This window comes from Halichoeres trimaculatus, unplaced genomic scaffold (assembly GCF_033239565.1).
Source record: "Halichoeres trimaculatus isolate MK-OKI-2021-1 unplaced genomic scaffold, fHalTri1.1 fHalTri1_scaffold_18, whole genome shotgun sequence".
In the NCBI taxonomy this organism is placed as follows: domain Eukaryota; kingdom Metazoa; phylum Chordata; class Actinopteri; order Labriformes; family Labridae; genus Halichoeres; species Halichoeres trimaculatus.
The window spans coordinates 20386497-20411722 of record NW_027437196.1 but is presented as its reverse complement, the minus strand read 5'-3'; the positions used below and the strand labels follow the sequence as shown (position 1 = coordinate 20411722).

General features: G+C 40.3%; 1 protein-coding gene across 7 annotated transcripts in view; it reads left to right on the top strand.

Annotated features, from left to right (window-relative positions):
* The window catches only part of ntng1a (netrin g1a), a 140666-nt gene that overhangs the window by 97905 nt on the left and 17535 nt on the right, over window positions 1–25226 (top strand). For all 7 annotated transcript variants that reach the window (XM_074693076.1, XM_074693075.1, XM_074693078.1 and 4 more), the window contains 2 exons: window positions 4536–4708; window positions 21910–21936. In XM_074693076.1, the coding sequence (XP_074549177.1) occupies window positions 4536–4708; window positions 21910–21936 (200 nt within the window). The remainder of the gene's footprint in view (window positions 1–4535; window positions 4709–21909; window positions 21937–25226) is intronic.

Sequence of the window (25226 nt, the reverse complement as noted above, 5' to 3'; positions counted from 1 at the left end):
TTATATTTTATCAGAGTCAGGCAGACAGGCAGACAGGCTCCGAGTGTCAGCTACAACCTAAAAATGAGCTGAGCTGCATAAGTTATATATGTTGATTAAAAATATATGTGATATTACGAAATAACAGATTCAGATGTCTCACTCCAGCTTACCTTATATTTTATCTACGATTTATTCCAAATGCTTGGTGACTCAAATCAGAGCTAATGTGTTCATGGGTTTAGAAATGAAATGAGAAGCATGAACTGAAGGACCATTTATTTTCTCTCTGTACATGCTGGATTGTAAATTAGACACACACACACACACACACACACACACACACCAACGCTCACGCACACTCTCTCTCGTGATGACAGAGAGGTTTTTAATAGAGCATTATGAACCTAAACATGGAATTAGTGACAGAATTTAAACTAAGCTGAAGCTGCATTCAAGCTGATAATCATGTAACTCATTCCCAAAAACAAAGATAAAGAAAACAGCCTGGGACAAGCAGCAGGAAGCACAGCAAGAAAAGAGAGAAAGAAACTGTTACATAAACCTCTGATTGAAAGAGCTGCACATGTTTTGAGATAATTACCTGGCAGAATCCAGTGGTGCATCTCACCTTTACAAAGGTCAGTCTTTACAAATACTGTACAATACTGTGCAATTTTAACAAATAGTGTTGAGGTCACTGTATCTACCGTTGTTGGGGAGAAAGCGTGAACAAGGAATGCCATTGAGTAGTTGGAACATTTTTCTGCTATAACAAGTACTATGACCAATTAATTGTTCACTTCAAGTCATTTCTGATAATGTTTTTTTTTTCTTTTTTTTTCTGCATAGAAAGACCAAATAAAAGACAATGCATTTGCATAGTGACTGTTTCTCTCTAACTCAAAGGCCCCAGGTAGCTGTGAACATGCAAGTGTCAACCTTCAGTCATGTCAGTGCACGTCTGGCAAGATGGCTCATCTCTTGCTGCCTTTTATCCGGTGAAGTTTGTAAATACTGGACTTTGCATGGTAGGATGTATCGTAGCATCTCAAATACTGGAACACTGAAAAACTCCATAAACTTTAAAGGGACAAATTTAACATTTGTAGTTTTGTAGTGTCATCGAAATTTTAGCAACATATCAAGGATTTTGTTTTATAATTGATGTAAGTTAAACTTAAAACTGCCAAAATTTTATTTAGAATCAGATTGAAAGGTCAATCAGACTTAAAATGTCTCATGTAAACACCTAGGCTAATCTGATTCAACCGGATATGATTGTATTTCTAGTTGGATTGTAAAAGGTAGTCTACGCCGATTGATAATCCGCTCCATACTCCATGTAAACGGCTGAGTGGAGCGGATTGGGCTGAGAGAAAGGATTGGTTGGTCTGCGCATGCACACCCTAGTAGGTAGGAGGCACGTAAGTGGAGTACACAGAGCAGCACGCTGCCAAACGAATACAAACATAGCGAACAAACAGAAAAACTGGACACAATGGGCGTCCCCAACAAAACACGACGTGGAACCATCTTTCCAGAGGTAAACAGGAAGCAGGAAGTGCACGTCTTCGTCTTTTACATATTGAACGTGGATCTCTTTACCTAAACTTCATGTATACAGATCAAATCAGATTCACTTAATCTGATCAATTTTAATCAGATTGAGGAAAACTACCCATGTAAACGGGGCTTTTGTCTGATTGTTGTTGAGCTGGTTTGAAAAGTCATATCCCAGTCTTGAAAATCAAGGTCCCTAGAATTTACACAGATCACGCTTCCTGCAGGGCATGCATCTGAGTCTGCAGGCAAAACAAACTGACATGTCTGAAAGTTTCATCTCTTTTGACCTCAGAAACACAACATGAACATGGGAAAATATGAATCTGTCTTTAGCTCAGGGGCATATGTTGTAGACATAAAACTGTCTATTATATCACCACAGACAATCAAATGACCGTTGTGCTTGGTCTCTTGCGACTGCACCAAATATAAGTACTTATCTGGTTGTTGAATATTTGTCCTCGCGTGTATGTCTTCTCAGCCCTCATTAACCATTTGTCCAAGTGAGTTTTTTTCTGGTTAGCAATTACAACCTTTGTACTTTGGCAAAGTCTTGTACTCTGCCATGCTCAGCTCCCAGTGCTCTTGTTGTTTGTACACTGAAGTTACATTATGTTTGAGTGACAAATTTTCCTCCATCAGACTGAATCTTTGCTGAGTGGAGTGACGCCTCTGTTCAGCCCACAGCCTTAAATTTGGAACAAGCAGCTGTAACGTGTTGTTTCAGGGTCAAGGGGAGTTGAATGATTTAAGACTTTCCCCCAAATTATTTAATTAATGGGCGGATCAGGCTAAGCTGTGGTGAATGTGCAGGGTGAGAGAGACCAGCTGTCGTTCTCGCTAAGATGTCAGTGAACACAACTGTGGGGCTATCTGTGTCATCTCCCTCGTCAACACCTCTGCCTCCTTCTTTTCTTTCTCTATGCCTGAGGAAGCAGTGCAGGGCTGCCTCTCACCTGGGCCCTGTTAGAAAAAGCAGCTGAATGAAAGGGCACTTTGAAAGGTTTGAACAGTGCCAGTCTGTCTGTCTGTCTGCCTCTCGGCATTTTGTCCCAAAATAAACAAACACAGCTCCATTAATCTGCGATGAGTCACGCCTGTTGGAACTCACATTTTCAGTTTGTATTTTAAGTCGCAGCCAGTGTTGGCACATGAGGCTGACTCCTGGTCCGCTTTAGAAACAACAAGGTTATCTTTGAGAATCAAACAGGAATTAGCGTCAGATGTCAGACAGAGAGCGACTGAAGCGTCAGTTTTTAACAGTCGGACACCAGAACAACAGGATGCATGATGATACTATTTAAAATGACTGAGCATGTCTTCATTACAGTGACTTAAGAGAAGACCTGCTGGGACACGACTTAGTGCATCAAGATATAATACAATGGCATGCAAACAGCTCAAAATGTTGTTTTTTTTAATATATCACAAGAGCCTGATGAGATCGGCTAAAATGATGAGGTCATCACACAAGGATCTCCTGTCTAGTTTATGATACATCAGAGGGGCGGGCCTCAAACACCAAGGGTCTGCCTATATTTCTTCCCCTGACAGGCCTCCAGTGTGCTGGCCAATCAGAGGGCAGGGGGTTTGTGGGGGCAGAGAGCCTTAAAGAGACAGCAGCTTAAATGAAGCACTTCAGATAGAGGATGAAATACTTTAGCTTTAAATCATGTATCATGTTAAGATACTACAGACGAGGTAAAGAACAATATCCCCTCTTTTAGTAATTAAACCTATTACTTTGCTGGATGGACTCATTTAACAGGAGGTTAGGATAAGTGATAAGTGAAATAACTCTGACATCAAATTAAAGAATATTAAGGAACAGTCAGGAGTATTTACAGTTCTTTTTGTACACCTTGATCCTGTTTTGCAGAGGGAGGAGAGGTTTATTCTGCATACTTTAAAAGCACAACATAATGTAAAGAGAATCTTTAATGAGAATCTGTCGCTGCTCAACACATCTTTATGGAAACTTTGTATCATCACATAACATGAACTATATCAAAGCGAAAACAAAGATGTCAGGGGAGGTATGAGGAAAAGGTCAATCCTCCTCCAGTAACCCGGTCATTACAGTTTCTACATCACTTGCATGAGATGCTCTGTTTGTTTCTACATATGATCTGAGAGGATTCTGCTGTAACATGAAGTATTTTAAAAGAATAACTCTTTAAGTGTGCAGTCTGCGAGTTCATCTCTGAGTCATGTTGTTTCCTTTTAAAGTTTGTTAAAAAGCGTAAAAACAATTCAAAGTCGTCTTCTCTCCTGCGAGCTCTCAGTGCTGCTGGAGGATCATAAATTAATTTAACAGGTAGATATCCCCTCAATGCTTGTGGAGCCGCAGCAGAAAATGAATTTGCTGAGTTTATTGTTAAATGGAGGTTCTAGTGAGCCGGATGTGAGGGAGGATTTAGTGCACCTTCAGGGAGCCCCTCTTTCCAAACTGGAAATATGCTTCTGAGATCTCATCTCATATTAATTTGTCATAGTGAACGCAGCTCCTCGCCGCCCTCTGGCTAACTCTGAGCTGTTCAGAGCTGTGAGCCTCCACGTTTTCACTCTTTTCCTACTTGTTCCAAAGTTAAGCTCTGCTTGTTTTCTTCTTAGTTCTCCTCTCTGTCCTGATCCACCCCGCCCCGCCCGGCAACTGTGACCTTACTGCGATTACGCATCCTCCAGTGGGACAATTAAAACGTAGCTACCTTCTCGAGTGCAGGGGGACAGACAGAAAGGAAAGGGAGGAAATAATGATGCCAGATTTGTTCTCCTGCGTTTGAACTCTCTCCTCTTGAAGCTGGAGAAGAAACTGTTTGAGCCGCTCTGACTGTTCAAACGCCACCGCTAGTCAAGGACGCGCTGCCTTTCAGACACATTGTCCAACAAAATAAAAGCTTCCCGTGTTGCAGGAAAAATTCACTCATGTTGACATGTTTGTCCTTTTTCAACTCCCTCCTCCCCTCCCTTCCCCTCCTTCTGTGTGACAGGTGCAAGTGCAACCTTCACGCCAACAGCTGTGTGTTCGACAAAGAGAAGCTGAGCTGCGAGTGTGAACACAACACCACAGGGCCAGACTGTGGACGCTGTAAGAGGAACTACCAGGGCCGAGCGTGGAGCGCCGGCTCCTACCTGCCCATCCCCAAGGGCACGGCTAATATCTGTGAGTACACACACACACACACACATACACAGGACATGGACATGTGGGTGACTGGGGGATGGCACAGAAATGAGAGGCTGAGTTTTATGCACCAAACAGTTAATCTGAGTTTGAACAAAGTGATGCTCCTGTAAAGCTGCATCCTTTGTGTCATCCTGCAGAGATCTAACAGTCACTGGGTTCACAGAAAGGTTGTGAGGCACAAACAGATCAAAGACAGAAAAGTTTTTTTATATAATAAATTTGTGAAGCCCATGGAAAAATAAGTCCACAAAGACCTCAGACTTATCATCTCTTGAGAGAGTCTGAACTCAGCTAATCGATCTTACAATCTGCAGAATAATGACATTTTTAGGGTCTTGCCCTGTTGGCTACTTTGCCAGGGTAATCACATTTGGCTGCTGTAAAATGAATTTTTTGACTAGTTTTTTGACTATTTAAAGTTTTACTGTAAAGGAGTTAAGGAAAAGTTAACTTGCAGTGTACAGCATCTTCGTCTCTGGACCAGGTTGTGGTCCATAACAACTTTATCTAGACCCATCACATCTGGACTGAAATGGCAAAGTAGATCTTAATTGTGGCTTGTAGTAGAAGCTGTACATTGGGAGCTAACTCTAGCGTCATCTGCTTTTCAACAAGAAGCTTTATGTCTGCGTTTAACCTGGCTGAGTCACCTGGTTGGTTTATTTTAGGCCACTGCTGATAATATTGATGTCACAGCCTGCAGCCCCTCCTGGCCGCCTGTGTTTGTTCAGAAAAACTGATTTCAGAAGTGAAACTGTTGGATTTAGCTTTCATCACTTGGATTGTTTGCTCTAAGGAGGAGGGCACCTCTTAGACACAATCGGCCTCTGGTGAAACACCCTGACGAGTAATATAAAGATGTTAAAATTTGCAGCCTTGAAGCTAAATCTGGAGGTACTGCACCAGGACAGAGACCAGTGCTGGCAGGTGTGAAGTCACCAGTTGAGAAAGTACTTTATTTATGTCTGTATGAAAAGTCTCTGCAGCTCCTCAGTCTGTAGTTTGTGTCTGACAGTAACTGGAGCACAAGGAGCAGGTGCAGCAGGTCTCTCTGAGTCCTCTTCGTTGACCTTTTAGTCCACAGAGGTGTAAGCAGCAAATTCAGCAGCAGCAGCAGCAGATAACCTGTGTCTGACTCTGCTCTTTGTTAATGTCTCCTCTTTAAAAGCACAGACAGGCAGAGCTTTGACTGCAGAGACCATGAACACGCTCCTCTGTCTGTCTGAGAGCCAGGTCAGGGTTTCTCTCTCCCCTTCACTTTATTTTATCCGTGCTCAACAGGTGAAGTGACTGTAAACCTTCACGTCAGGTAAAGTTGGTACATTACTTTTCTGATGGAGTGATTTTAGTCAGACGTTAACGGCGCTGGACGAGTGTTGTGGAGCTGCTTTCTCGCTCATTGTTTCTAAAAATGAAGATGGATTGAGCTGCAGATTATAAAGAGTACAGAAGATAAGATGAAAAGTATTAATGAGCTGTTGCTCCATCTATACTTCTCACAGCTCTTTCAGTGGAGAGTGATTAATAAAATTAATATTTCATTAATGAATTGATCATTTAGACCTAAAAAAGCTGAAAAATAGTGTAAACATAACTCTAACAGCCTTTTTTTGGGTAAAATAATGATAAAGTCTGAGTCCAGCAAACACACACCCAGTGATTAACAGACCTTGGGTCATGATGCAGGTAGGGGTTACAGTTTTATTAATAATAATTGGGGACATGACTCTTGCTAAGATGTGTGTTTGTTTTGGAAGCAAATGAATGGAAAGCAGATCTTATTTCTAACACTACTTTTCTTTGTTCAAGGCAAATATTTTGGGAAATTAATCAAATCATTTCTAGATATTGACTCACACAGCCAGTGTTTGCTGGCCAGCGTAGTGTCTTCAAAGGGACTTTGGATTTGGATTTTCCTGGGAGAATCCCTCCTGACCATGGAAACAGAGAAAAATATTTAAAAAAAATAACCAACACTGACAATGATAATATTGTTTTAATCTGTTGAATGATGAACATGTGATTATATAAAGCAAGACTCTTTAGAGATAAGCTCCTTGTGGGGCCTTTAAGTTGTGAGTGATAACTTAACTAATTACATAACTGAAAAGGATCATATTCTTCATTATCAAAAGTCCAGATATTAGAGTATAGAGTTTTACTGAAAGCAACTTTTTGGGTTCTGTCATAACAGATCGATAGTTGTATTTACACTCAGTGTGGAATTTTTCTCTTTTTTGAAATAGTGACTTTGGACAAACATCCTCATTTTGACTCCTTCATGAATATCACTTAGCAAGTTTAAATGTTTTCTCTCCATTAGCTTTTAAAGTCAAATTGTTTACAGCATTACAACTATTGTTTTTATTTGTTTTTTGTGGTAAGCTCTTGATGTACACCATGCCTGGCTCAGAAAAGTCTTTCTCTGCCCGTCAAACTCAGCATCTGTTTGATGAGTTTGTTTTAAAGTCCAGCTGCATGAAACCCAGAGCTAACAGTGCACATGTCTCCTGCTGTTCATCAGCCTGAACAGCACCATGATGAGCAGCAGTGGCATCAGTTGGAGAGTGCATTGGAGGGCATTAATTTAAAAGCCTAGTTTTAGCCCCTCTCCCCCTCCTTTTATTGCCTCCTCTGTGATTCCTGGTTCTTTGGCTGCTGCTGCTGCTGCTGGAGGACTCGGGCCACCGGCTGATGACTTATTCTGCCTCCCAGTGGAGCCGTGTTATGAGACTTAGGGAGGGTTTGTGAAATGGCCGATCCCTGAGCTCAGATTGACAGCACATTATTAAAAAAGGTGACACACACACACATGCACACAGGTGCTCATCCAGACCTCCTCCTCAGAGCATTCATAACTACCACACAAGGGCGCACACACACACACACACACTCGCTGTGCCCTGCGAATGATGAAAAACAGTCTTAGTATAAAGTGCATTATTATACTTTGTCTTGGAGGGAAAAATCCATAATGTAATAACGCTGTGAAAAAGAAATCTATAGGAATGCTCGGCTGTCCCCACTGAACAGCAGAAAGAGCACGAGGCTGACAGGAAAACGCACCTCTGCTTTTTTCCTTAAGTCTCTCCATGTTTTCCTCAAAGCTGGCGAGCATATGGCAGCTCTACAGAGACAAATTTGTCAAAGATGAAAATTTAATTAAGATTTAATTTCTTTTTACTATACCCATCAAGTCATCTGATGCGATAAGGGGATCGATGAATCATCATGTGAGGGAGAGAGGGATGGGAGAGGGAGGGTCTTACAGTGTTAGCAGGAGATGAAGGAGAGCCGTGTAAAAGTGATGATGAAGGAAAAGAATGGCGGCGATGGAAGGAGAGGAAGTGTGCATCACTCTCTGTCACAGCTAACTCGCCCTGCTGGGGTGGCTCTGTCTCTATCGCTTTCCTTCTCCCCAGTCTCCCCCCTCTGTCCCTCCACCCTCCTCACCCTTCCCTCAGCCTCACTCATTCTCTCCTCTTCCTCCCTCTGAGCAGACAGACGGAGAGGGATCAGTTTGAGAATTAACCATGGCAGTTCATTTCACTGTGGGGCTTGGGAGGGTGAGGAAGATGGGAGGGGATGGGGGAGGATGGGGAGGGGATGGGTGGCCTCTGAAAAGTTAAATTCAAATGTTAGAAATGTTTCCTGAGTGTGATATTAAAGGAAAATCCTTAAATGCCCTTTTAAAGGATAACTCGTCTCAAGAGAGTCGCACCTTTACCTCATACTGCATGTGTTTGCATGCAGCATGAAAGAATAGCTTAGCTCAGGTTAGCTTAGCTTAGCTTAGTCCTGGATGTCTGTGGGAGCAGAAGACACTTTCCTTCACATTTCAAGCAGAGTCAAACCATCATCAATAAACAGACGCATTGAAATCAAATGCATTGTTATTTACAGTATGGTGTGACTCAAGGATCCGTTTTGGGTCCTTGTTATTTTTCATTTACATCCTGGAAATGACATTACTATACAATCAGACACTTCAGTCATGTTGCTTTTTTTTGCAGATGACACCCTGCTCTTTGTCTCACATACAGATTTAACTACTCTTACTGGAGAATTAACTAAGATTTTCAATAGATCACAGTTCATATGTTTTATCATTTAAATAATCTTATAATTTATTCACATTGACCATACTGCTTTATCTCCACACAAACTAATTTCCTTTTCTATAAGCAGAGAACAGCATCAGTCATGAAGAATTAATCCTGTAAATATGCAGTTAAAGTGCCAGAGGTGCAGCTATGGTTTTCATTTGAAAAGAGTCATATCTGTAAGCATGTTTATGTTGTTTATGTCAGATATCCTGCTTAGTATTCTAAAACACAAACTAACAAACAGGTCTCGCTCATATAGAGCATTTCTTTTGGAGTTAAAACACCCAAGGATTGTTTACAAAGCTTTTGTAATAGTTACATAGTCTTAAACTGTGCTTCATCATTACCCTACACTGGTGACAGACACAAGGTTTGTCTCTTGTTTGGTGAAACAATGAAGACAAAAATAATTAAGAAATGATTTCTGATTTGTGCAAAAACCGAAATCCAAGAAAGTTCCTTTGTCTGATTTTAAGCAAAAAAAAAAAAAAGTCTTATTATAATTAGAATGAGCTTATAGATTCTTAAAGGCAAAAATAATGTCTGAATTGTTTGCGAAGAGTTACAAAATCCAGGGTAAGAAAAACTTACTTATTAAGTTTGTTGAAATAAAAATAATGTTTCATAGAGGACACTTAACATACCTTTTTTCTGGGTATTTTTTTTCTTAAGCGACAAAATAAAGATTTTTTTTTTAAGGGTTAGGGATGAATGCACTCAAGGATAAAAAAAAAAAAACAGTCTGTCCATTACAAAGAAACACTGTGTGCAATAGTTTTAAAATAAATGTGGGATTTATGCATCTCTATTATCATGTGAAACATCTGGTACTCTTATTTATTGAGGCTTTTCAAACCACCTACAGATGACGGAATTTACAGCTATGTTTGAAATAAAATATGCAGCGTGACTTCAGGCAGGGAGAGCTTTTATACGTTTAATGAGATGCAGGAATAAGTGAAAAACAGGAAAAGATTGTTGAAAGGAAACAAAAGAAGCCTGTGAAGGTTGTGACCCGCCTCTGCACGCTGATATAAGTGGAGTTACATAAGAGTAGAGTGACCTTGAATCTGCAAAGTGACAGCCTTTAAAATGTTGAACCAGAAGATGATAAAATATCCTTCAAACAACTCGCAGTCATTGCTGCTCAGTGTTGGTTACACAGGTTTACATTGTGCACATAGCCTGTAGTTTGTTTGGCACTTAAAGAAGTTTCTCTGTCGCAATGCAAGGATTTACACTTGATTGTGGAAAACAGATAAAATGTTACAGATATTTGGACAAATAACTTTGTTTAGCAAAGGTGATGCAGTATCAGCTTTGTGTTGTTGTATCATGAACGATACCTTAGAGTATTTTAAGGTCCCATATTCTGCTCCTTTTCTGCAGTTTAATATGGATCATTGGTGTCTTCATGAAATGGTAGTAACATGTTTTGGTCCAAAAAGCCAATAAATCAAGCACAGCAGCATTGTTTCCAGGCTCTCATAGCCCCTCTGTTCAGAACGCTCTGATTTAGTGGGTGTGACCTTCATATGTAAATGAGCCACGGATACCGCCCCGCTCTCGCTAGCCCTCTGTTGTACTGTCCAAAGTTTGAAAAGCAGTCAGCCGTGAAGTGACTAGCACACACATACACAATTTTACTGAGCGTGGTTGGCACATTTCCTTGACAAATGAACTCTAGCCACTTAGTCTTGTCTTCTTCTGAGATGGGAAGCTTGTGCATGGAACTATGTGGCTGTTTACAGCCAAAAACAGAGCTGTGATGGCTTTTCAACTTTGGCATTCTCCTCCCCACTGCTGTAGAGATTTCTTTCCAGCAGTGGGGAGGGGAGTGGGCAGGGAAGGGGTTCGGGGGTACCTGCTCCAGAGGACTAATCAGGTCGGATTTGTTCCTGATTGGTCAAAAAAGGGAATCGCTGATGTCGGCAAATCCCCAAAATCCAAACAGCTCATTTTAGGTTAGGATTTTACATTCACAAGCACTACTAAGTACAGGTTTTGTCATTAAATATCACATTTTGTGAGCAGGGAGATAAGCCAAAGACCCACAAATTTCACTAAAAGACTTTACAAAGTGATTTTGCACAATGTAGGACCTTTAAATCAAGTCTCGTTGTTTGATTTAAAAACAGGCAACACTTTCCTCGTGTGTTTTTTTGTTGCCTGCATATTCTGCTGTTTCAGAAAACTGTTATGTCAGCCTCTGCCTGACAAAATTTGTTTTAGCTCCCAAGATGATCTCTATAATTTTGAAATAGTGGTCACTCCTCAAAGTTCTCAGTCTCTATGACCGGCTGTTTCACTTTATTGAGGGTCTGGTTCTTAAATTTATTATTTTTTAGGTATTTTGTTTTTTTTTCAATGTATTTTTCATGTGAGTATTTTAGATTTGGCAAAAAAAATATCTTTTCTATTAAATCCTGAAAGAACTCAATTTAAAAGACTGAAAATAACCACTTTGCCCTGCTGCTTTTTAAAATAAAAAAATAAACTCTCACAGGACTCAATCATTTCTCATTCTAAAGTGAAGATGAGTTTTTATTTTCTGCACATTTTGAGAATAATTCAGCAGAATTTTCTCCTAATTACAGAAACTTCTCAGAGATTATAGTCTGAGTTTGCTCTGCCTGCAGCTCGATTAAAAGAATAGATTTCCAGTCAGAACAGGATTAAGAGACACTTGTTCACGTTTAGCTGCAGCGAGCCTCAGTTTATGGATGTGCTTTGATCAGAGCAGTAAAAGGCATGGACACAGTGGATTTAACCGTAATGATTCATCCACATTAGGCCTCCCCTGTCTGACGGTAAACCTGCACAGCACCCTCATTTCTGCAGGTGACAACAACAACAAATGTCCCTGTATATGACTTACAAATCGTATTTCTGCTGTTGTTCTCTAATTAGAGGACATTAATGCAGAGCTGGCAGATGCCTTATTATCAGTCCAACAGGGAGCAGCTGATGGTGGACACACACTCCTCCTCACACTCATTATTTATACACACATTTAGGTTTCTTCTGATTAATCTTCCCTCATGTGCAGAGGAAGTGTGTTTCTATACATCACACCAAATCCCACAGGAGCTCATAGGGCCTCTGTGGAATAAATCTCATTCTGCTGTGAGTGAACACTAACATACATTATTCTATACAGGCCTCATGTATATATGTTCCTCATGTGTGCGTGGTCTGCACAGGAGTCTGCACAGTTTGGATGTGTGTCAGGAAACATCTTCAAACATATGGCATTGCAACATTAGATAGATGTGCAAATTTGGATCCATATCAATTACATCTGCGTGAGCACAATACCTCAACCATATTATACATGCTTCATTTCAAACTGCATTTGCAATCAAATTTATAACTTATCCTTTTAGTTCTATAGTCAAAGTTCCTCTGTGTTAAACCATACGTTTGTCATAGGTCAGAGTAGCCTTTTTCTAACACACACTTGGCCTGACAAGTATCTCCTCCAGCTGGGCAGCATCGTATTTAGTGCCCCTTTAGTGTTCCTTCTAACAATTTATGGTTCCCAGAATGTTCTGATTACATAAGCTCTAAGTTGCAACTACATTCCCTGAAGGTTACTTTCGGTTTAGGTTTTAGGTTACCCCTCAGCAGGACCAAAAACGGTGATCTGCCAAGCCACATGGACACATCTGTGAACATGCAGTGGGTAAGAGCCAGTGCAGGAGTAAAAACTTGTCTTATCCCAGACCAAATGCTCTGAATGTTCCATAAAATGATGATATTGGGGAACTGTGCTACCTGTCAAGCTATAACACAATTTTAGCTATATTAAAAATGTTGCTGTTCTTAAGTTTAAAGTTTACCTGAGAACAAAAGTGTTTTTTGGTCTTCCTCGCCTTCTTCTGTCAACAGTATTTCCCTGAGCGCCTCCTGCAGGGCTGGAGCTGATCTGTTGTCATGTCTTGAATTGCAAAGTTTTTCCTGTACAGTTTTTTTTTCCAGTACATATGTATGTTCATTTTGGGATTTAAACCGTATACATATTTTTAGTCATTATAAAGCAGCTGTTTTGTTTTTTGTGACGTTTGATCTTTATTTAGTTGTATATTAGAGAGCAACAGGGAAGTGGACTTTCACTCCTGTCCCCACCACAGAAAAAAAATCTGTCCAGCCCCACTCCTGGTAGAATGACTCCCACTCCTGCACTGCTCCTTTTTCCCCCCTTTCTTTTCATTTTTAGGCAATACATTGAATCTGATTTGATTTTCTACCCATTCTTTTTAAGTTTACTGTTGGCTTCTGGGAAGTGTAGTTCTTTTCACTTGTGTTAGAGTGAAGGCTTATTGGAAAGAAACAAAATTGCGGCACACGTCACATATTATATTTTATCTTCCTGACTGGTTCTGCTTCTATTAACTTCAGAGGAACAACCTGAGCCTGTTAGGGACAAAAACGGAACTTTGAAGCACAACATTGTGAAAAAAATGATACATTCAGCAGATTCCAGGGTTTAAAATCACAGAATATCCTGTAAACTGTAAATATGATGCATTTTAACAGGGTTGCACCTCCTCTTGATAATAATTGTGTCTTTATGCATCTTTATGCATTATTTTTACCATAGTTCTCTGAATTTCCATTTTAGCCAATCTCTCCCTCTTTCTCCCTTTTCTCTTTTTTCTTAAAACTTGTCTCGTGTTGTTTTGCATCCTCTCATTGTTTCTCCTTCTGCCCTTCTTTGCCGCCACCTTCTTCTTCTTCTCCTGCCTCCGCCTGTTCTCGCTCCATATCTTGGTTTTGTTTCATGCTCACATTTTCTCTCTTTCTCTCTTTCTCTCCCCCACAACACCCCCAACCACCCCAGAGACCGAGCTTGTTTACTCTGTCTTTTCCACATCTCGGCTCTGTGCAGCTGTGACGGTAATCTTTCTTTCAAATATTTGTTTCTTCCATCTCCAGTTTTTTTTTTTTTTTTTTTATACTCCTTCCCTCGTTGCTGCTGCCACCACCGACGCACACCTCATTCCTCCTCTTAAATCTCAAACTGTGCTTCTTCCAACATGGCTCCTGGGCACTTTAAGACTTGCCACCTTTAATTCAGATCTACACACAGAGAGCAAGCGAGGGATTCAGGCAGTGCGGCGAGGCAAGCCGTAATTTTGCTCCTGAGGAATTCAATCAAGTTGCATTGCTGTGTGCTTGTGTTTTGGCAGCCTCTGCAGCTGCCAAACGGTTAGCGATGCCTGTCACCATCAGCAGGCTTCATGTCACCAAAGAGCTCCAGATAATGACGGCAGCCAGGGAAAGTAATTACCAACTTTGCCTGCGGTGGAAATTCAGCAGATAAGCTTCTTTCAGAGACGTCCAGGTAGAGCAGAAGGAAACAGGTGACACACAAAGAAGGTCAGGACAGATTGGATGCTGACGAACACAATGTCACGCAAACACAATCTCACTTCCACATCCACAGCTGACCAGTTTCTATGAATCACCACATTCATGGTGCAGCCATTTTGATAATGTTGTTTGTAAGGTTGCTATTTATGGATGTATGGGGATCAGTCATATATTTGGTGTTTCAGGGGAACATGAGGCCATATTTCAAATCCAGACAACTGGTCTGATAATCTTATATTACTCTCTGATAACAGCATTAGAAATAATGTTAGCAAGAGTTTTATATCTTTAGACTATCAAACAAATATATTAACTAACGTGATGATGCTACTGACAAGCAAATGTTTCCCTGTCATTATAATCATGGCTCATTCAGATTGAAACATGTTTTCCTATATTCCCCAACAAAAGCAAAGTGCAGTAAGGATGCAAACAGTGAAAAATGCTTTTAAATGCAAATTTATTGAAGGTAGATCAGTGTCAAATATTTATGGTTTTTTTTCCTGTAGATATTTTCACAGATGAAACTGTACATGGTATTTGGCATTTGACCACAAAACTTGCACTGTATTTGGAAAACTTCCAACAACAATGCAAATATTTCAATGCGGAGTGCAATATCTACAATGTGAATAGCCCAACTTAATATATTTCATTTCAGAAAAAAAAAACTTGCTCTCACCCATCTTTGGTGGTTTTAATGGTTTTAATGCAGGGAAAACCTCTGAGGTGGGTTTTAAAACAGACTTGGCAACCCTGCTTTTAACCATGTGTCAATAGGTGCTGCTGCGACACATGACTTTAATTACATTTATTAGGGCTGAACAATTAATCGAATTGAAACCGACATAAAAATGTAAAAGAGTGCAATTTTCAAATCACAAAGGCTGCAACTAAAATAAATTAATTAATTTGAAAAAAAGATTTCATGTACACAGACCTAGAGGGAATATGGTAACTTGTACTTAGTCTTCCTTAAAACCAGCAAAAGTCAATATGCTGAATTTTCTGACAGAAATATAACACCTCAACAAGGCTTGAAGTTAAATCAATTCTATTGTATTGGAAATAATTGTTCATATGTTAACAGTATCCTTGTTGGTCATTGTAAAAAATGTTTTGTTGCTTGCGTTTAGTGAATAATGCAGATAATAAACGCCCCCCCGTCAAAAAAAATAAAATAAAATAAAATCATATATATATATATATATATATATATATATATATATATATATATATATATATATATATATATATATATATATATATATATATATATATATATATATATATATATATATATATATATATATATATATATATTTGCTTCCCCTATATATATATATATATATATATATATATATATATATATATATATATATATATATATATATATATATATATATATATATATATATATATATATATATATATATATATTTATGTGCTTAATCGAAATCATAATATTAGTCCAAAAAAATCGCAATAAGATTATTTTCCAAAATTGTTCACCCCTAGTATATATGTTTTTATCTATTTTTGTATGAATGTATGCATGCCTAGTATGTATGTATTTAAAGGTTCAGTGCATATTAATGAACATTTCTGTGGATCATCCATGTAAATATGTCAGAATCAGCCATGAGGCGTATTTGTTTGGTCCCTGGAACGTCTGAGACCTTAACAAGAAAAGGAGATTAAGACAGATAGAAACATCAGGATAGCATAATGATAAAACAAAATACACAACAATAACATCGTCTATATAAAGTTCAAAGTGCAAAAAAAGAAAAATAGGCGTCTAATTGAGCTTATTTAAATTCTGTGCCTGGAGTTGGACTGCACAAAGGATTTGCTCCAGCTATCTGATTCAACATACCAGTAGCCTATTTTCATAAATGCACACATTAAAGCCAGAGAAATGCATGTATACACACCTACACCCACACAACTGTGTTGCTTAACAGAGGGATGTATACAATCAGAGTAATATTATTCTGTACATAACACAGAGAAATGAAACAGACCACTAAGATGAGGTTTTTGTGATTGATCCTGCCTCCTTCAAAGTCTCTGTCAAGTTTTTCATAGGATAGCCACTAGCAAGCGAATTATTTTTATTATGTTTTTTTTTTTTTTTCTTGTATGCGTTGCTCTAGCTTTCTGTTTTACTAATCTTAGGTTATTTGCATTTGAGCGTGAATTCAACCATCCTCTTGCCTTGGGATTGTGTTTTGAGTGCTGAGACATTTCCTGGCAGCTGTTAGGGTGATTGGTTGTGCGTGTGACAGGGGTTTTATTTGCCTCTGATCCTGATATCAATACCAAATCAGCTGATAGTAATGTAATGAAGATTTGTGGGATCATCTTTGTTGATCATTAAATTAACTTGAATCACATCAGTTTGTCATTTTAAAGCATTTTATTATCAGCCTGGTCAAAAGGTCAGGCTGTGATTATGGTGAATATAGGAGCTGTACATTTGAAGTCCTGTTCCTGTGGGATTAGCCTGTTCAGTGAGGAAAAAGGATGTTCGCCAAACACTCAAAGCTCATGGATCCGTGAGAGAACATTCTTTTATTGGTTTCTGCTAATCCATTAGGGAGGTTACAGTGATGGCTTTGGATGTATGACAGCAGAGCTGGAAGTGAACCAGTGAAGGATGAACAGGAGCCGCTCTGTGAAGTGTCTTTCTACTGTATTTTAATGCCCATATTAAAATGTGCATTCTGTCATATGTGCTGACCCTACATGCACACGGATCCTGTTCAGTGAGTCACATACCCCTCTGAGATCGTGTTCACAGCCCAGCAGCATCCACTGTCTCTGCTCAACTCATAAAAATCAATGGAGCACGCCAACAACACGAGCTAATGCTCTTCCTGTGTGATAGGACAGAATTAGATTGCAGCCGTGCTTCGTAATGGCAGGTCTGAGCAGGTGAAGGGGAGTGGAAATGACGGTGATTGTGAATTAATCGAATGACCCGACATGGGAGCCTGGACATCTGCTCGAGCCCCACAGGTTGTTCATAAAGCAGAGGATAATTGCACTGACGGACCATCGGTGTTCCAGATCATGACCTGGAAGAGAAGCTTATTTGGCCACGAACTCCACAAACCGACACAGTCTGATTTATCAAACCAGCTTTAAACACTTGGACACATTACATCTAAAATTAATTATTCAAAGACCCACATTTAGTGCACAATTATAACACGTATCATGTAGAAGAGTACAAGCAGGTTTCACATATGTGATAGACTCCCAGCCTATTTCCCAGAGTGAGCTGCGTGTGTGAACACAAACGTCTGAAGTATCCCCTAGATCAGAAATCAGTCAAATTTCCACAGGTCTGCCAGAGTTGCGATGCAGTAGGTGATATCAGAAACATTCACCCTGAGTAAGAATGACGATGACGTTTAAACGTCTCCTAGTGCAGCTGCTCCATAACCTTAGCTGCGCCCATTATGCCTTAATTTTATGTTTTTATTGTAAATACTAGTGCTGTCAGGCGATTAAAAAAACTAATCAAATTAATTAAAGGATTTGTAATTAATAAATCTAATTAATCGCATTTTAATCTCGTATCTGCTTAAGGTCCCAAAATAAAGAATTTGAATTTCAGGACATTAAAATTACATTAAAAGACACTAAAAAACATTTTAAAATAAGGTGGGAATATATACAACACATTTTTAGGTACCCTGATGCATAAGGAACACATGAAAAAAGTTTTATGGTTCTATCTTTACAAAATCTACACAGTCCTGCACCTAAGATAAGCTGATTTGATTTTTAGGACGGTTTTTGCTTTTGTCACATTTTTACTTGACGTTGACTCGATTTTCACTGCAATATGAACTTCTATACTTCTATGAGGTCAGGAGAACCAGGGCTAAAGGCTAAAATCTGTAAGGAACTATGTACAAAACACTTTATTTCAGTTTTACATGCTCTGAACACACAAACTGTTGCTGATTGGTGCAGAGCAGCCCCAAGCTGAAAACACCAGGAAGTTGGAAGCAAATTTTCAAAGAATTCTTTAGATTTAAATACAGAATATATATCCATCATTCAGGGCTTGTTTGATTCAGTAAAAAGTGTAGAATTATCTGTTTTTTGCAGAATTGAGCTAGAGCAAACGGTTGATTTTTTGCAGATTTTCAAAAAGGACGTGTGAATAAACGCGATGTGGATCAGTCACAATCACTCTCGCTTCCCTCCCTCAGGTTTAAAGCATGTTGCGGACGTCACATGTGATACATTCAGGGACCGTCGGAAATTTGAAAATCTGACGAGAACTCCTCTTTTCCAAGTAGGACACACTATTTGTAAATGCCAGACATTTAATAATAAGTGCGTCTTTAAACGCCCCGCGGGTTTGGGATCCAGATTAATCTGCGTTAATTTTTATAACACGTTAATTTGTGGTGTAATTAATTAATCTAATTAACGCATTAAAATGACAGCCCTAGTAAATACCGTTAACATAAAGGAAAAATATGTATTATTCTCCCGAACTCTGTCTCTGTAATCTGGGAGATCTTGTTAAATTTAGACTCTGATTCCTGGAGGGACCTTTTTACCTCACGTCCAAGCCAGACTCCTCTGACATAGATGGTCATTTGACCTCACAGAGGATGGGAGTTGTTGCTCTTTATTATTGTCTGAATGGAGAATTCAATGTTTTGTTCGGACAGTTTGGAACACAAATATCTGAGCTGTGGTAGGTCACCGTCTCCTGTGTCTGGTGAGGCTAAAAAACTGTTTCAGCCAATGAAGCCTGAAACAAATTAAATTGGTCAGGTTTTACTTTTTTTTCCCTTCAGATTTATGATTTGGCCCCAGGACTGTACAAATAATATCCAGTAGGGGTGCACCGATCCACATTTCCTGGCCATTCACTGATCTTTAAAAAGCCTGACCTGCCAATAATGATTTGGGCCAATAACGATTTATATTTTTTTACAACTGACAGCATATACCTTCAATTTTCCAATTTTATTTTATTGAAAATCATTGAAGAATACCTGTGAAACAATAAAATCTGTATGTTTTATCTCAAACAACCAATTAAGTGTCCTGAGTTTTGAGTCTCAGAGCAGAAAGCAACAATGGCTGGCTGTCAGACCTTCTAGGAGGTGTATAAGATCAGTTTCATATGTAGGGATGGGCCAGTCGCTGATCCCCCAAAATTAAGGAAATCAGCACCGATCGATCGGTGCATGTCTTACTTTAATAGCAGTTTCTCCCTGTGAATGAGCACATATGATATATTTGTATTATCTACCTGACGACACAGCAGTCCTGTAGAAACAGTTTGATCACTGTGAATATTTCCTCTCATTAAACATGATTTTAAAATATTCTGTCTGTTCAAGCTTAAGTTTGTGATGCAAACCCAATAAAATCCCACCCAAAGTACCAAGAGCAGTAACTTCCTCCCTGGTTTTATTTTTATATCCCTCTCCATTCAATGCAGTGGGTCCCCTGCTAATCTCCCAGACTAGATGAAGATAGCGTCAGTGTATTATTGCTCTGTCAGCTACTTAACTGGGCTCTTTTTAGCTCTGCACTTCTCTCTGTTTTTACAGTTCAGTTACAGAGATAAAACACTTCCACTCTCGTATCTTTGACTTTGAGAGTAACTGGATGAATCTTTTATTTAACGCTCTGTGTGCATAAATAGAATTTACTCCAACCTACATGTGAGAGGAGATGGTAACGGTGTGTGTATCTGTTAAAATAATGCAGAGCATCTTTATATTGATAAAAGAGCTCGCAAAGATGCACAGCAGCCTATGTAACCTACTGTTTGTCCTGCTGCTGCAGCTGGCATCCTTTCTGTTCACAGTGTGAAGTTTAAAGGAACTCACACACCAGGTTTATCTCTTACAGATCAGATGTGGGCACACAGAAACACATCTTGATACTGCTTAGCAATATTACATGTTTCCAGGTTTTATTGACAGTTGCTTTTAGCTTAAAGCTCCTTCATGTGAGACACTTTGAGCAGATGTTGGTGCACCCTTTGGACTGAGTAGCACTCTTTATCTCTTTTCTCATTTTTTCCTGTAATTTGTAAAAGGTGTTTTCTGTAACTCAAGACTAACTAGGTAAATGTTTGACTATAAACAAAGTAAATGAGGGTTTAGGTTTGGGAGAGGGGTGGCATGATGACATGTTAGTGCCTCTCACAGCAGTATTTTGTGTTTTGTTTTTGAGATGGAGAAGCTTTTTTTCCACATAAACAGACAGTGCTGCACACACACGGAGTCCTCACGTTTCTTTGCTGCAGTATTAGGAGACATTTCGTGACGGCTCCATCAGATGAAAGTCTGCTCTACCTCTTCTAAAATCCTCCTCGCCTCCTCGCCTTCCTCTGCCGTAGGTGTGGTGGTGAGCTACAGGAGAAGAAAGCAATCTTTTTATTTCATTTCTTCTTCTCTGGTTTACGTGGGCGCTCTCCTCCTCTTGCCCAGCATGCCTCGCTACCTCCCCGCGGTGAGGGGGCTGTTTGTTTTTGTGGGCAGGCTGCCTTATTGAGGGCAGGGGGGAGAGCCAACAGGAGGGAGGGCCTGCGCTCAAACGGATGATTAGAAAAAGAGGAGCTGGCGCCCATGTCCTGAAAGAGAAATGCTCAGAAAACCAAAAATACACCACTGATATGTTCACGTGAAGGATTCAGACAGAAACTGGGAGAAAGATCTTTAATGTCTGAGCTTCGTGGTTTTTTAAGAAGCCACACGTGACTTCTTCTGCTCCATATTTAGAGTTTTAATTAGCTGGTGTCTGTGGTTGGTTCAGATGGCCATGAGATAGACAGAAAAACATCTCCTTAGATCCACAGCCCGGTGTGGCAGAGATCTGGTCCCGATGGCGATGAGACAGACTGTATTATCTGTCTGGCACCAGGGATTTGTTGATGGAGGGATGGACAGGCAGGCAGCAGGATGAGACATGTCCTCCTCTGGCGTCAGAGGCACAGTTTGCCATCTATGATGTCCTTTGAAAAGTCGTGATATGTGAGTGCGTGTGCATGACAATTTGTACTTTTGAAGGGACGCGGGTGCTGAGAAGAATCTGAAAGTAGCCTGAAACTTTTGAGATATATTCTCCGAGCATGTTGTGTTCATTGAGCCTGCTCTCGTCATGATGTTTGGGCGTTTGCAAGTGTGTTGTGTAAGAGGACAGTGGTGACCTTTCCTGACATTACACAGAACCAGGGACATCAAAGCAGAAATAATGGAAGGAGCTGGAAGAAACCCAAGAACCATGAAGCTAAATATGTAGCAGACAACATTCTGAAACCACAGAGGAGGCTATTGGTTAAAAAATGGAGGACTTGTGAAAAAAAAATGTATCAGATCTATTAAATGGCACAGATGTATAGACGATGGAGAAATGGATCCTTAAAGTGCTTTTACATTTCCTACCCACATGGTTTTCTGCTTGCCTTTTGGTTATTGACAGTTTCCCACATGCAAAGGTTTTTAAATCCTTTTCTTTTCTTTTTTTTTTTTAATTAAAACATTACAAAGGCTTTAAAAATAGAAAATAAGTAAACAAGAGAAGTTTAACAGTAAAATGCCTGTTCTTGTAAATATCAGCCTTTCATTGTCACCTTGAGTTTGTTTGCTATCTAATGAAAGTTGTCCTGTCTCTCTTTCTCTGTCTGTTTCTCTCTTGCAGGTATTCCTAATAACATTGGTCCAGTTAGTAAGTAAACAGTCACAAAGGAAATCTATGAATGCTTGATGCTTTGCTTTGCCTATTGTGCCAACCCTCACCATACACTCCTGAACTCTGAGCCAAGTGTTCATTTCTGATCCCGATCTCCTACAGAGGAAAATAAACAATGTACACGGACGGTTTTTGGGAGGGGAGGATAAAAAATAGCCAGGGGCGATATTGTCATGTCGTGGGCATATTAATTTATCCAGACTCAACCAGACAACACCGGCCTGGCTCTGCATGCAGAATGTCATTTGTTTTTCCCTCCTCTCTCCCATGCATTATAAATAAATGGCATCCAGACTTTATTAAAGTGCCAGGACCTCTCTGGCTGTCTAAAGTCACAGGAGGTCATTTTAATATGAGCCGTGAGCACCTCAGCCGGTATTATCTTCGTCAACCAGTAGCCCCTGAGGAGGGGAGGAAGAAGAGAGGTGCCATGTCTCGAGTTACGGCTGCCTGGAAGGCGGTGTGATGCAGGAACTGAAGGACTGTATTGAACAAGTCAAAGTGCATCCAGAGCCCGGCTCCATCTTTTCTCTCCTTCCCCTGTTCTCACTGAGGATCCTTTGTTCCTGCCGGTGCATTGATTAGCAAAGTGTCCCCTCGCTGTCTGATCCTGGACCCTCAGAGACCGGCTGAGGGCCAAACAGACAAGAAAGTTTTTCATAAAGTGGTTTTCATCATTAATTCATCAACGAGGAAAAAGACAAATTACAGTCAGCTGTTCAATAACTACGACACTGTTAGCTCTTTCTGTTATCATTCACAGTGAGAAAAGTGACCCTGAGTGGTGCAGTGAGTTGTAGGCTTACGCTAATTTTTATTCGCAGGAAATTTTTTTGCGCCTCTTCTCTAAGTATGTGTCACTTAAAGTGATACTCCGGGATGAAACAAGTTGGGTCCTATCACAAGGTTTAGGGCAGAAATTACCCCTACAGCAGTGTTTTTGTGCAGCAGAAGACCAGAGCTCTCGCACCAAACACCCCCTCCCTGCTCCTGTGCCGGTTTCCTCTGCACTCAGACGGGGCCAATTTTTACTTGACCAAAAACACAAATAAACGGACTCCCACCGAAAAAATCTGATGTCAGTCTGCATTCATGCTTTAATCAGAGAATTTTCAGCGTGATACTTTCACACAAAAACACCGCTAAATAAGGCTCTAGTTCTCATCGTGTCATAAAACGGCGCTACCTCCGCTGCAGAGCCACAGCTGGCTACAAGTTGCTCGCCGCTTAGCGTATCAGTCCGCGTGCGGTGAGCCAGATATAAACAAACGCAGGTAGTCTGCTAGGACAAAGAGACACGATGAGAACTAGAGCTTTGAGCCAACTCTAAATAAAGTGTGAATGCAGACCAGTGTCAGATTTTTTCGGTGGGAGTCCGTTTATTTGTGTTTTTGGTCAAGTAAAAAATGGCCCCCTCTGAGTGCAGAGGAAACCAGCAGAGGAGCAGGGAGGGGGTGTTTGGTGCGTGCGCCTTAGGCCTCTGCTGCACACAATCACTGCTGTAGGGGTAATTTCTGCCCTAAACCTTGTGATAGGACCCAACTGGTTCCATCCCGGTATATCACTTTAAGGCTCTGATATAAACTGCAATAAATCAACCTCTGCTTCATACGTCATCCATAGACTACCAGGTGGCATGACGGGTGCTACATCCACCTCTTGGTATAACAGCTGAAGTCTCATCACTTATATGTTAAATATTTTCAAAAAACGGTCAGAATGCAGGTTTTGATACATACAGTGCAGTTTTTAATCTTAATATCCAAATGAAGCCAAGAGTTAGTGAGAAGGTCAAGCATGAACAACATAGGCACACTTATCCGTCCTTCATCATTTAAAGACTAAGACCGTCCCCGGGCAGGTTTCCAACTCCCCACTGTGACGGACACAGATTGTTCCCAGGTGGTTTTTAATCAGATTTAGCCTGCTAGCTTACACAGGAGGTGAACACTGGTTGTAAAGTCTGATGCTATGTCATGAGTCAGAAATGGACATGTGGCCAAGAAACCCTTCCCTCTCCCTCTTTCTCTCCCTCCACCTCCTCACACCTGGGAAATGATGCTTCCTCTTCATGCACGGCCTGACGAGTGCTCAGTGTGTGTGTCTTAGTGTGTGTGTGTGTGTGTGTGTGTGTGTGTGTGTGTGTGTGTGTGTGTGCATGCTCCTCATACACAAATGCATACAAATTCACATCAGTCCCATCCGAATGCCAGGCCAGACCATGTCCAAAGGCTGTCCTCGATCCTACACGGAGAGTGAGTGCATGCTGATAGAAGTGTGTGCGAGTGTGTGTGAGTGAGTGAGTGTGTGTGAGATGTAGAGAGGACACTCTGACAAACCAAAGTCTTCACTCCTCATCCAGATTGGCCCGCAGGGATTTAAAGTCCTCCCGAGCGTGTGTCCTGTCACAACAGAGGCCGACACAGGGCTAAAAACTAAACAGAGTGAGGAGGACGTTTTCAGAGCAAACACTAACTCATTAAACGTCTGCAGATTAATAAAGGAAGAATAGAGTGGACAAATAAAGAGGTGAGGGTGTCCTTCAGGGTGGTAGACAGACATAAACAGAGCTCTCCACTCCTCATGTTGTTTGAAGGTAATTGAAATCCTTATTGACTTTTCTCAATTCTATTTCAAGTTTATTAAGCCGGGCAGAATCGCCTAATGCGCACCATTAAAGTGAAATTAATATTTAAAAAACAATTCTGGCTCTGCAAGATTGCATTTCATTACAGGAATGGCATTGATTAAAATCCGTCACCACTCATTTAACTCACACCACCTGAATATTTTCCATAACGCTGTAATGAATGGAGCCCAGATGTGAGTTACATCCATCAGTTAGCATCACAGGATGATTAAAAATGAACCCACTTCGCTAACGTGGCATTTTGGATCAGGATGGAGCGCTTTCATTGTGTGTTTTATATTTTTTCCAAAACTAAACACACGTCTTGTTCCTGCCATGGATGAATTATTCCCGCTTTGATTCAGAGCTCCACCACTGAACACTTACCAGGGGAAAAAAAAGGACAAAACTCCGATGAAAAAGGCACTTGACAGTTTATTAGATTGAAGACCTGAGTGTGAGTGCACATGTCGTGTACTCTTTTTCTTAAGCTCTTTATTTGTTAATCTGTCATTTTCAAAAAGCCTCTCATGGAGTGACTCGGGTGACTTAAACCCAGCGTAGACGTAGCAGTCACCGGAGCCAGAATCCCCAGCAGGAGATGATGTGAAACACTTTTTAGGAGATAAAAATATGA